The 13,009-nt window shown below is 45.1% G+C and overlaps 1 protein-coding gene across 1 annotated transcript in view; it reads right to left on the reverse strand.

Moving 5' to 3' along the window:
* LOC104165849 (fibrillin-2-like) overlaps positions 1 to 13,009 on the reverse strand; it is a 107,483-nt gene that overhangs the window by 82,021 nt on the left and 12,453 nt on the right. Inside the window, 3 exon segments of the mRNA XM_009705604.1 lie at positions 1,276 to 1,371; positions 6,011 to 6,109; positions 8,368 to 8,450. Of these exon segments, the coding sequence (XP_009703906.1) occupies positions 1,276 to 1,371; positions 6,011 to 6,062 (148 nt within the window). The 5' untranslated portion in view covers positions 6,063 to 6,109; positions 8,368 to 8,450.

Here is a 13,009-nt window from a genome sequence, read left to right on the forward strand (position 1 = left end):
CACAGGTCCAGTGCCAAGCTCTGAGCTGCAGAGCGGTCAGGTACTGCTGCATTTCACAGCCTTCAAAGGCTACACCCATCTCAGAGCCGAGGAAGCCGAAATCTGCTCAGCTGGGACGCTGCCAGTGGGACTCTCCATTGTTCCCCACCCTGTCAGTGATGTCTTGCCAATATCTGAACCGTTATGAAAACTCTACTGAGGATATTATAGGTGGAGCTGGTAGCAGCACATAATTAAGGTTGCCTAGCACGTTCCATTATAAGCCCCAGGTTGCTGTTACTTATAATTTTCCCAAGCTTTAGCTGTTCAGAATGAAATTTTCCATATGGTGCGTCTGCCTTTAGTTGAACTTTTTGGAAAGTTTCAGAAAAAATGAATCAGTCATAGCTGAGGATAAGTTTAGGGGAAATATGGTGTTTTGCCCATCTTTAAAAAAATTTTCATAGGCTTCACTAAGAACTTGAGTGATTCTCACATTGATACAGGGATTTGAAATTTGCCTGGAAAGTTCCATCACAGATTCTTTCAAAACTATTGTGCATAATTGCTCACTAGACACTTACTAAAGATGGCACCTAAGTTGTTCGGTTGTTAATTCTACAACGTGCACGAGCAATGATTTAAAATTGCCAAATATCTTTCATGGGAAACTAGGGGGAAAAATTAAATTTCTCCCTATGAAAGCTATAGGTGCTTTGACAAAATAGAAAACCATGTCATAAAACGTTGTAAAATTTCTTTCAATGGTTATATTGGGGTTTCCCTATAGAAAGTCAGTGTTGTCAATTAAACAGAACTAGAAATTGAACGCCTCTCCCAAATGTAACCAGGCATAATTTATAATCAAAAAATGTTGGTTTGTTTGGGGTTTTTTTGTTTTCTTCTTCTAATTGAAAGAAAACTTCATTTGAGCTAAAATGAAGGTTTCCCACAAAAAGCCATTCCCAGAGAATATGTTGTTTATCTAAAACTATTTACAGATAAATGATATCTAATAGACATATATATTTCTCTATATATGTGTGTATATATTTACAGTGAAATTACATTTGTATCTGTATTTGTATATATATTTACAGTGCAATTATATCTAATGTATCTATGTCTCTATCCCCTAAGGACAACAGGCTGAGATTCCAGTGGAGAGGAGAATACAGTGATGACATCAAAGAGCACGCCAGTGTGAGCAAGGTGACCTCTCAAGCCGTGGGGCTGCGTGAATCCAGCCTTGCCCTTCAGCTCACCGTGTCTACAGCAGGTGTTGCAGGTACTTACGCTGCCCGCAGTATGTTCCAGTGTAGCCCTTCTGGCAGAGGCAGGACTCCTCATTGCAGCTCCCACCATTCATGCATCTCACGTTGCAGGTTTGGACTGTGGGAGAAGAGCGAGGAAATATTACACGATGATGCAACAAATTGTTTGTGACAGGAGGTGAACACCTCACATGCAATGGACGTTCAAAACTTTCTTGTCTCAGTGCAGAACCTAAGGGTGATGTTAAGGGTCCAGTTCCTTCAAGTTAACTGGAGAGACTGTTGACTTCCCATGGTAGGGTTAAACCATGGCGTGGTTAAAGGCTTGCACTTATACTCAGGTATAATTACCCCAGAGTTGTGTACAAAAGTAAATACCACCGTCTGTTCTCTATTCCCGAGACACAAGACATTTTTATTGCTCCTGTACCTGGTAGCGTTGAACTGTTCAGGTAAGGGAAAGCCATGAACACGATGGGCAGTGTAAACTAGGAGCAATTCAGGGGATGTAATTCTTCAAGTCCACCTCATAGAGGACAAGGTATCATTGTTCGCTTATGGCAAACAGTTTTTAGAGTAATAAACAGACCTCATTCCACAGAAACCACCATTTTACTTCATTCGGGAATCTCCCCCGATTAAACATCTGCAGCTTTGTCTTTTCTAGCGGCTGTCCTGCCGTAGCTCTCGTGGCTGTCAGTAAAGGCGTATTTCCCGACATCTCACTTTCTTGGATAAATCCGTCATTCTAAACAATTCTTTCTTTTAGGATACTACACTTTTCAAATATCTTCATACCCTTTTTATTATTCTTCTAGATTATTGCTCCATTTTAAAAACACGCTTTTCACATTCTGGGCTGTCTAATCTTTAAAATGAGATGTTTGGGCGGAGAGAATTTCTTCAGTGGAGGAAAACCATCAATTTATAAGATATTTCTCTTCCTTTTACAATTAATATGTGGCCTTACTAGTAAGATTCATTTAATACAAGAGGGTTTTTTTTAGAAATCTGAAAAGAAAAGTACATATCACCTATTCTTCTTTCTGTCTCAGAGTTCAGCTTTCACACTAGATTTTATGACACACTGAATGTGACTAATGGACCTTAGGAAAACAATAGCAATAAATAAGAGCCGGAAAGTTTTATAGTGATGTAGACACAAAGCCAGTATTGGCTTTAACTGTTTCATCACTATTCAATGTTTAAGGAATGTGGTATTAAAGCAAAAGAGCCCAAAAGAGGAGGTTTACTGCTAAACATTTGAGTTACAGATACAGGTCAAACAGCTTTCATTCTTTACTGAAACGCCTGGAACAACGCATTCTTCCTTTGTAAGATGTGACAAATTGCAAGTGCCTGAGGTTATAGCAAGTTATGCGAAAACTGTTTTTCAGCATGTACACCACGGTTCGTGTCTGCCAGGGATAGGAGAGGTCGTGACTTGGCGGCTTGAAGACGGTGGGACTGGAGAATGCGTATGTGAGTGGATGCTCAGCTGTGGCTTGTGTCTTCTCTGTGCACGCAACATCAGTACCGAGCAGGGAAGAGTTGGGGCCAGTGCAAGTGAAATGTCTGTCCAAAAGGTAGTAGGACTCAGAAGTGTCCAGTAAGGGTGATTATATGGTTGACGCCTTGTTCATAGGAAGCCTGAAAGGAAGGAGGAGTGGAATGGGAAGTCTCAGGGCTCTGCATTGAAAATGCTCGGCACATGTGCTGTACATTTAATCCATGCGTTGCTAGTGTGGTTTGAATTATGATGTCTACGATCCTTCCTATTGCTCTACGGCCAGAGATCAGGCCATATTTAGATGAAAGCTTAATGATTAAGGAAACTAAACTTGAGGCTTCAAAGCATTGCCCAGATTGTCAGACAGGAGACCGGTCTCTCTGGGAAAAGGCACTGTTTCCAGCACATGCTTACCCTACACCCCTCACTACAATTAATCAGCCCTGGGAAAGCAATTACACACAGCAAATCTGGGAGGGCTGCCCAGAGACAGAGGTAGCTAGGAAGTGTCTGTCTGTCAGAGCTGTCCGTCTGTCAGAGCTCTTCCCTACGCAGCATCCTGAGCCTTGCCTTTCCATTCCCATCCACAGCCATCCTTCAATGCATTCAGCAAGGGGTAAGGTTTAGTGAGGCTGAGAAATTTGGGGAGTTCAGAGTCTGGACATAAGAAGAGCCCTGATGCTCATCCAGAAACTTTCCAACTAATTGGCAAAGACTATTCCTGGACCTGCACAGAGCAGGTCCCATTTCTTACTTCTGCCATGATCCCAAAAGCCCTGAAGTCCCATCACCATCTGACTTGTCTCCAAGTCTGGCACTGTTAGAACCCCCTGCAGATTTGGAGTGCAGAAGAACATCTTTCAACCAAGAATTTAAAGACCTGTTACGCTTTGTCAGGATTTTCCAGGGTAGCAAAGACCAAAGTTCTAGGAAAAAAGAGAATGACAGCTCGCCCCAGTTAACTTTTCCCATGATTGGATCGGATCGGATTAGTTCTACAATTTATTTTAAAGGATCAGTGGCTGCTGCTGTTCTGCCACCCATCAGTAGTGGAGTTTGCAGGCAGGTTTTCCGTCTGCTTACTGACTACGACTATCTAAACAGTCACTTGCAAATTACTCCTAAAATGTCTTGAGTCCCCAAAGTCGGAAACCAAGCTTTTTGTTATGACAGAGAGCGGCAGAGTGGCTTTTATCGCCTCTGGAATGCGCAATTTGTCTGCTTTACCTCCCTGAAGCATTCATGATAAATGCAGATCCAAACATCCCCACAATGAATGCCAGATTTGATGAAGCCCCTGCGGAGGAACCTACCCCCCTCGAGTGCGCGCTGAAATCCACCCCAGGCTCAGGGGAATGCCAGGTCTCTGCCCAAATGTATATACTGCTTACAGCATTCCTCGCATTCCTCCGTGATTGCTAACATATGGACCCTCACTCCAGAAACTTTTGTGTCTCCAGCACCTTCCTCTCGGCAAAGCACGGGGAAGGTCTGCAGAGCAGGGCACAGGCAGGCTCTGGTGCTGAGCGCTTGCCGGAGACATCTGCAGGGCTGTAGCACAACGTGGCACTTTGGAAGCAGATTCTGGGAATTTCCTTCTTTGAGTCACACCCTGAATGTGGTTTTGAGGTTTGGGGGGGCTAGTTCTCTGGCCTTCAACCAGATGCCTGCAAGTCACTTTATTAACAATAGCTTGCCTACAGATGGGCAATAATGGAAAATAAATTTCTGGGTTGTCTCTAGCAATGGCCATCTGAGACCTTAAAAGACTCTATAAAGTCCCATAAATGTCTTCATTTTACATAGGGCACTAGCAAAATCAGCCTTCCTAAAACAATACCGCGCCACAGCTCTATTTCTTTGCTTGCAGGATTTTTTTTTGGCTCGTGTGTTTGAGTAGTGTTGCCATGTATGGGTCCAAACGGTCACCCAGTATCATTGCCCACGTTTGGAGATCTAGGGTGCAGGCCAGCCCCCATTCACACACTGTTCTCACTTTAGTAATAAACGAAGCCCTTTCGGGCAGAGCTGTTGGCTCGTGCATAGCCTGCGTTGACCCAGGGGGTCTCTGTGCTGGTTTGCAGGAGCGTGGGTGGAAGGGCTTGCTGGACATCTCCATCCAGCCTGCCCTCAGATCAGGCTGGCTATGACTTTGTCTAGCTAAGTCTTCAAATCCCCCAAGGAGGGCGATCCCCCACCGCTCTGGTTACCTGTCCCAGCACTGCACCACCCTTCAAGTGTAAGAAAATTTTCTTCATGCCTGAAGATGCCGAGCGTGAACATCCCAGGTGGCAACTCGTGACCATCGACCTCTGTTACAGGACCATTGACTCATATCCAGCCTGGTGTCGACCATCGCTCCCGGGTCCTTTCCAGCAATACAACCCAGTGGAAAAAAGGGCACAGCAGAGCAATAACTGCCTTCCAGAAAGTACCCTAGACCTTTAGCTACCAGGATTTAGACTCCAGCAGGTGTGTTTTCTGTGCAGAGCCATGTGCTGCAGGGTAACGGAGTGGTTGCAAGCAAGATCTGCTCCCGAATATGTCCCTGCAGGGATTACCAGAGGGATATGGGAATTGCTTTCTGGGTATGTGCCTGTCACTTTGTCGAGTCCTCCGTAGTTTGTTTTTCAGAAACCTAAGCCACCCAGTCACCTTCCCAGAACTTTTCAGGTTTTTGTCCTGAAGATCTGAGATGGGAGAACAAAGCAGAAAAAGTGGCAATGCAGTTTCTGCATTCCCAGCTCTGCCAGTGCGTAACTTCATCGTGTCACTGCAGTTTGCTAAAAACGCTGGGCAATTCTCCCTAACATCCAAATCACAGGCTAAGGAAAACTTAATAGTTTTTCCATTGGAAAAAATATATTTATTTGGCTAACAACAGCAGTGACAGATTTAATTCCACTTCAAAGAACAGCCAGAGACGGACTGACTCTTTGGCAGTGGTGTCACTATTCGCTGCTGTGAGATGTGGTTTCTAAGCTGCATCCTGTAGGATTTCTCATACCAAAGGACGAGAAATTGCAAGCAGGTGGCCAATTTTCTCCAGGTATCAGGGGCAGCAGGGACTTTTAGTAAAAGTGCCACAAGAATCGAAAGATTTTGTGACTACTGCCCAATTCAGATTAGAACCTGGCTGCCAAAACACAAAATATTTCAGAGATTTCCTTTCATTGTGACTCGGAAATTTTTAAGAGAGCACATAACTACTCCAGAGGGAGGAGAATCACCAGCAATGTTCTCTTACCTCCAACTGAGCCACAGTTGGGAGAAAGTTGTCCGTTGGAGCACGTACACATGTTTGGCCGTGAACAAAATCCATCACCACAAGAATTCCTGCAAATTGCTGGAGGAAGAAAAGGACACAGTGATTAGCACAATGTGCTCGTCTGTGAACTCGCTGGCAGATGTGCTTTTGACTGCCGAAAGGGTGGGAAAACACCTCTTTTAAGAATAATAACCTGGGGAGGAAGCTGGGGCACCTCTTGAGGACCCTGGCATGGGCAGAGCAACGGTGGGAAGGCCCCACTTGTTCAGAGGGAGTTCCTGGAGACATCTCCTTTTTATCACAGACTGTGGCCGGTCCTACTACCACATTGCTTTTTTGGCACCAGAGGATGGGGAAGGCACATTTCACTACTTTTGCCTGCTAAAAATGCTTCTCAGCAGAGACAAGTGACGTTCACACTGAGCCAGGTTGTTCTTTTCCTGAAAAATTTTGTGTTTCCATGAAGCATTTTGCAATCCATGGTCTGGCACCGAGGAAACTGAATGTTCCAGAGATGCACCTCCTGTTGAATGAGGGGCTGAGCCTGAGTCAGCCAGAGATGCATCAGCAGGATGCCTTCATATCAGTCCCCATCCTTTCTTGCCTGGAACCCCTGCTAATCTCTTCCCCTTCCTGTGCCATGGGAGCCAAGAGCATAGCTGGCAGTATTGTTCCACCTGTGTAAGCACAGATTTTATTAGAGCCCCATGAAAGTATCTCATCTCTGTGTGTTTTATAAATACAATTACAACACACAGTCCCTTGAGGACCTCCAGCCCAGATGGCATGTTTTACAGTTATGAGAAAAGTCAGCAGACAACCCTGAATGTCGCTAACCCCGCATGCCATGGAGCAGCTATTTGGCTGTGAGTTCCTTAACCCTTCACTGCAGGCAGCATTAGACTCAAGCCCTGTATCCTTCGTGGGGCGTCCGCTGTCCAAGGGATGGTGAGGAGGATTTTGTGAGTTTGCCTCTCTCTTCTCGTGGGGAAAGGAGAGGGCGCAGAACTTCATGTCTTATCATCAACTGGGGTGAAGTTGGATGCATTTAACTCTTGAGACATCATGTCTCTTTATTGCTCTTCTTTTTTCAGCGAGTAAAATGCCATACTCTGGGACTGGTTGTCCATTGTGTGCAAGGACACATCAACTGGCCCCATCACTCATAATACAGCAGACACCATTTCCTTTGAGAGGAGAATATTTGCAGCTTTGGGCTCAGTTTTGTGCATTTGAGGTCCCAGACAGCTCTGTATTAGGAAACACAAGGCATTTCTCTCCCAGACGACTGACTTTTCAACTCTGAAGGTGGAATTACTTCGGAAATAGGTGACCTGTATTATGCGGGAGATCCCACTAGAGGAACCTATTGTTTTCTTCAACGTGAAATCTCCCACTGTCAATTATTTTTAGGAAGTTTTGGAAAAGGCCATTCACATCCAATTCCAAGTGTGCTCTAATGCAGAACATTTATTCAGAAAGCTCGAATACTGGGAGATACAAGCATCTCATAGTGCTGTCTGCTATTTTGTATGTCCAGGTCGCAGTTAATATTTCCAGGACACCACGTATTTACTGTGTTTCAGTATGAAGCATGACTAAATGCAAGTACAATTACCCCTATTGTCTCCAGTGAGAATCTCATTTATTTACTCCTGAGCTGACTTTCACTTCCCGTGGGAGCATCCTCCAAAGAGCAGGGTCCTTCATCTCCCTATAGCTCATGCCTTTAACCTACAGAAATGCAAAACATCAGCCCCTTAATGGATTTTATAAGCATATATCAGTACTTGAGAGTCCAGTGATGCTCTACAGCAAATAGGAAAGCTACCTGCCAAAACAGAGGTGTGATTTATCTAAATCAGCATCCTGCTTCAGATGGCCATTCAAAGAAAGATGCGAATTCCTGCTTGTGGACACTGTCTCATGACATCATGTTTGCGATGTTAGCATCTAGATGTTGTTCTACCAACTAACTAAATTATTTCATCTAAACAAGCAGCTCTAAAATAACTTTCTCAGGAGTCGCCAATAGCTTTCCTTTGAGGCTAATCTTCTAAAGCAGGCACACAAACTGTCAAGCAACAAGGAACACAGTGGCAACTTGGCAGAAGATAAAAGGCCATGCGCTAAATGGGACCAGTTGCAACCACCCCACTTTAATCAAGACTAGCAGAGATGAGAACTCCCAGCAATTGCTGCTCCTGTCCCAGTGGATTATGAAATGTTCTGTCATCTGTCGAAGTGTGAGATACACATTCCTTCCCACATGGCAGTTAATTCCCTTGGTGCCCTTAGGAGGAAAATGGATAGAATCATAGAATCACGATACTCACGGACAATGCACTGGTTCCCTCCGGGCAGCGTTTTCCAGCCGGGGCAGCAGTAGGAATGGAACCTCGAGCCACAGACATTGGGTCTGAAAATTAAAAACAATTTTTTCCCCTCTGTTTCTGTGCAGTGCCATTAGATAAATTCAGCATGTGTCATCACCGTAGGAGAGCAGTTGAATAGCTTCTTGTGTGACATTTCTCTGCCAAACACCATTCCCGCACTGGGAGTTTGAACAAGCCATGTTTAATTCCCACCAAAAGAAGCCACCATACATTATTTTAACAGCTGACTTCTGACCTCCCTGGGCAGACTGCTGTGATCTTACAGTGACCCTCTTAGGACCATATAGGGGAGCAAGGAACTGAGGCATAGCCAGGTCTACCCTGACATGAAGCCAGGGCATGGGGTCATACCCACAAAGTTGGACCCAGCCAGTTGGAGACCTGCATCTCCATGTGAAAAGAGAGAGACCTAGACGCCAGACAACCCTAGAGACCACAGGCACGTGAATGTCTTGATAACCTGAACGGGAGGAGGAGGTGTCCCTTGTGAACATAGCTTAGCAGTGCTGCTTATGCATAAGGCGAACAAAGTCCTGCTCTTCCGTTCTGACCCCACAATTAACTCCTGCATGCTCCAACTTGTCCATCAGACAGGTTTTCTTTGTCTTCATTTGTTTGTTGGATGGTTTAATCAATATCACATAGCAGAGACGGTAGGAAACCCAGCCCGAGCATATACCTCAGCATGGCGTTTACACCATGTTGTGCCATGCTACACATCCATACGGTGGACTAACAGACTTCCCAAGAAAAATTCCCCAAAGAAAACACGAAAACCACAAACCCAGGTAATGTTCATACTCTTGTGACATTGTCAAGTGTGCAGTCGTGAGAGCACAGCTCCTTGCAGAGATGCTGGGGCTCTAACACAGGATCAGACAGATGGGGAAGGTGGTAGAGAGGTAAGTGTAGGCAGAGAGTTTAGACCTTGCCTGGATCCTGGCTAGCAACCCTCCATCCTCTTCTTGGAGGTTTGCTTAGGGATCACGTCTTTTAGAAAAACATGAGACGTTGAACTAAAATCACCAGCCAAAGAGCATACGTTTTGGAGCTTTTCTAGTGAGTAATAATCCCCACTGGTAAAACTCTATGCTTTATTTTGGGGTGTAAGTCTATCTAGCGTCTACTTTCAGCCATTGGATCTTGTTATATCTTTGCTTGCTGGATTGAAGAACCATCTGTTAACAAAATCTCTTCACCCAGCAGACCTATGTAGGTTGTTACATCACCCTTTAATTTTCTCTTTGATAAGAGAAGGAAAATATCAGATTAGTTTGTCAGGATCTATCGTCCAAAATTTCTATATCTTCATTCTAATTTTTGCTAATTATGTTTTACATCAACCACTTCAGCAGATTGCCTGGGGCTGGTGATAGTAATTATCATCATCATTGCACATCCAGAGTGGGATTATGTGAATGAATCAGATTTGGCATCTTCTGTTACGCAGCTTGGGATGTTTCTGAAACACAGGAGGTTCCACCTGAACATCAGGAAACCCTTCTTCACTGTGGGGGTGACTGAGCACTGGAACAGGCTGCCCACAGAGGTTGTGGATTCTCCATCCTTGGAGCTATTCAAAAGCTGTTTGGACATGGTCCTGGGCAACCAGCTCTAGGTGGCCCTCCTTGAGAAAAGTGGTCGAACCAGATGACCTCCAGACATCCCTTCCAACCTCAACCATCCTGTGCTTCTCTGATTCTATGTTCACCATAATTCATTTCATTGTGAAATACACCTCCGCAACTATCAGCATATCACAGCTACCTGCAGAAATAGCTCTAGCTAGATGGCGATTGCAAGCAAATTTATGGATTTGGCAGACTGGAGCAACAACAATATCTGATTTTTAAAAACCCCAAAAGCATTGGTTGATTTGTTTGGGGTTTTTTTTTATTCTGAAAATGTGTTGGCTCATCGCTGATCTTCAGCTAGATCAGCAAATTGATTTCATTTTCCAGGGAAGAGTCTTTATTTCCCTGTTATTCTGCTACCAGCAGGGACCATGCAAAGGGCAGGTACTGTCTCCGCTTCCCTTCGTTCCTTTAAAACAGCAACCCAACCGTCACCTGTGGCTGAGCAGAAACTGCTTTAACTATGGATGTTTCTACTTCCCTCCCATGTCATGAAGTGCCCACTGCAGAACTTGTCTTGCTTGTCCTTCCTCAAATCCCAAGGTCTCTGTTATAGTAGGTGTGCCATTAGCCTGTTTACCTGACCTTGCCTTTCCTTCTGCCTGGAAACTTTGCCTGAGTGGTGGGGATTTTTTTTAAGATTTTCTTCCCGTGCTTGCCACGTTCAAGTTCCTGCAGCGAGGCAGGAGTGGGAAGGTGGAAGGTGCTGGGGTGGCTGGGCACCCTGGGCACAACGGCCAGTCTCAGCAGCACGCCGTAGGACCCATCTACCAGATTCCAGTCTGGATTTTGGCAAGAACTTGTAGTGCTTTAGGGCAGCAGGTTCCTTTTCTGGCTGAGAGAGGCTAGTAGATGCCAGAATACCTTGAATGAGTTACCCAGGCATACACGACTCTTCCACCATCAGCATGATTGCAGTAGATGCACAGGAGATACACAGAAGGCATGGAGCAAAGCTGAGGCATACACACAGCAAACACAAAGCAGATATGCAGCAGAGATACAGAGGATGCACAGCAGATGTAGCAGAAACACAGTGTATGCACAGCAGTCCCACCGAAGCTGTGCAGAGCACATCCAGCAGATGCACAGCAGATACAAAAGAGGGACACAGCAGAAGTGCAGCACATGGGCAGACCCAGCAGACGTGCAGCAGAAAAACAGCAGATGTGCAGCAGGCGTGCAGCAGACACGCAGCAGACACGCAGCAGACACGCAGCACACACAGCAGATGTGCAGCAGACTTGCAGCAAACAGCAGATGTGCAGCAGACACGCAGCAGATGTGCTGCAGACACACAGCAGACGTGCAGCAGACACACAGCAGACACGCAGCAGATGTGCAGCAGACACACAGCAGACATGCAGCAGACACGCAGCGGATACACAGCAGACATGCTGCAGCTGTACCTTTCCAAAGTGGAAGAAGCAGACTGCTTTCCCATGTTAATAGGAACTGGGCGGTGTTTGCATTAATGACAAGAACACTGAGCTGGACTGACAACAAACTCTGAGGAACCCTCTACTGAGCAATCATGTTCCCATGTAAAAGCAATCTTAGCTTCTACTCTTCATGGTGACTAGAAGAGCAACACAGATCACGTTCGATGACTTCCTGTGCAATAAAGGGTGCTGCTCTGCTTCCCAGTTCTAATTTTCCCAGAGCACACAATGACCTGTGTAGAACCTGTGGCAACCGTTTTCCCATATGACCGGAGCCTCCTCCATCAGCCCTGCAAACATAGAATCAAGGGCTCTGCTAAAATAATTTGGTGCTATGGCTGGAGGTGGAGAGTAAATCTGTATTTTGATTTCAAAAGCGCCTACATTTTCCAAAAGCCTGGGCATCTGTTGCTTCTCCTGGGCTTAGAAGTTAAAAGGAGACCTTGAATGCAGAGCTGTTTTGCTGGTTTGGATTACGGTTTCCTGCAGATGGGGGAACATCTTGGGTCGCAGTTCCTGGTTGCATTAGGTTGGATAAAACACAAAGCTAGCTAGTACTGCCACTGTTCCAAGTGTAGATCTTCAGTTAGAAGCAGACATATGTCTGTGGTTGGCATTAAATGGGACGATAAATTCACTCTCAGCAGATGGAGGCCCTGTAAAGCCCTCAGGTTCCAGCATGCAGGATGGATGATCTTTTTTTGATACAGGACTCTCCATGCAATGTGTAGGCAGCCCAGACAACTCATAGCCAGGCACCAAATCTTGCAGTTTGACTTTCACCTGAACCTGTTTGCTGGTCCCCCCTTTTCAACACATGGATGTGAACAGCTAGGCAACGAAGGTAGCCATCAACCTAAGTACACTAATGATCTTCACACCCTGGCCCCAGGCTACTTCAAGCTTTGTTGAAGATTAAAGAATATTATATAGCCTTTTTTATCAGGCAAAAGACTAAGAGGTTTGGGGTTTTTTTTGTCAAAATCAGTGAAGGAAGAGGTAGCTGGCATCAATCCCATAGACCAAGACAGAAGAAAGTGGAAGTTGGATGAAAGCGATAATGAAGTGGGTATTTTTAACTATGGTAGCAAGTACTATCTCTTTCGAAGAGACAGTCAGCCAAGATCCGTGCAGGGATGTTGGGAGAGGTCCTGGGCACCCTGTTACATAGTAGGCTAAACTACAAGATCACAATTGTTCCTCCAACATTGAGCCTTTATAAGCATATGCTAAAAATTAGCAGAGTTTCAAAACAAAACATGGGGGAGAATCCATTTTGAATGGGTTGAAATTAATGGTGTCACAGAAATGACCTAGAGGGAGAATGAAATTAGATTCCAAAGCAAGAACTCAATAAGGAGAATGTTGTTTTGTAAGAAAAAAATCACATCTTCAGCAAAGCTGTGACAAAATTGCTTTTTAAAATTAATGGCAGTTACCGCAATCCTCGGAAATACAAGCTGGAAAGCCACGTTCTGATCAGCAGGAGGGGGGGGCTAAGGGAAC

The sequence above is a fragment of the Cariama cristata genome, unplaced genomic scaffold (genome assembly GCF_000690535.1).
Source record: "Cariama cristata isolate BGI_N322 unplaced genomic scaffold, ASM69053v1 scaffold8038, whole genome shotgun sequence".
Classification (NCBI taxonomy): Eukaryota; Metazoa; Chordata; class Aves; order Cariamiformes; family Cariamidae; genus Cariama; species Cariama cristata.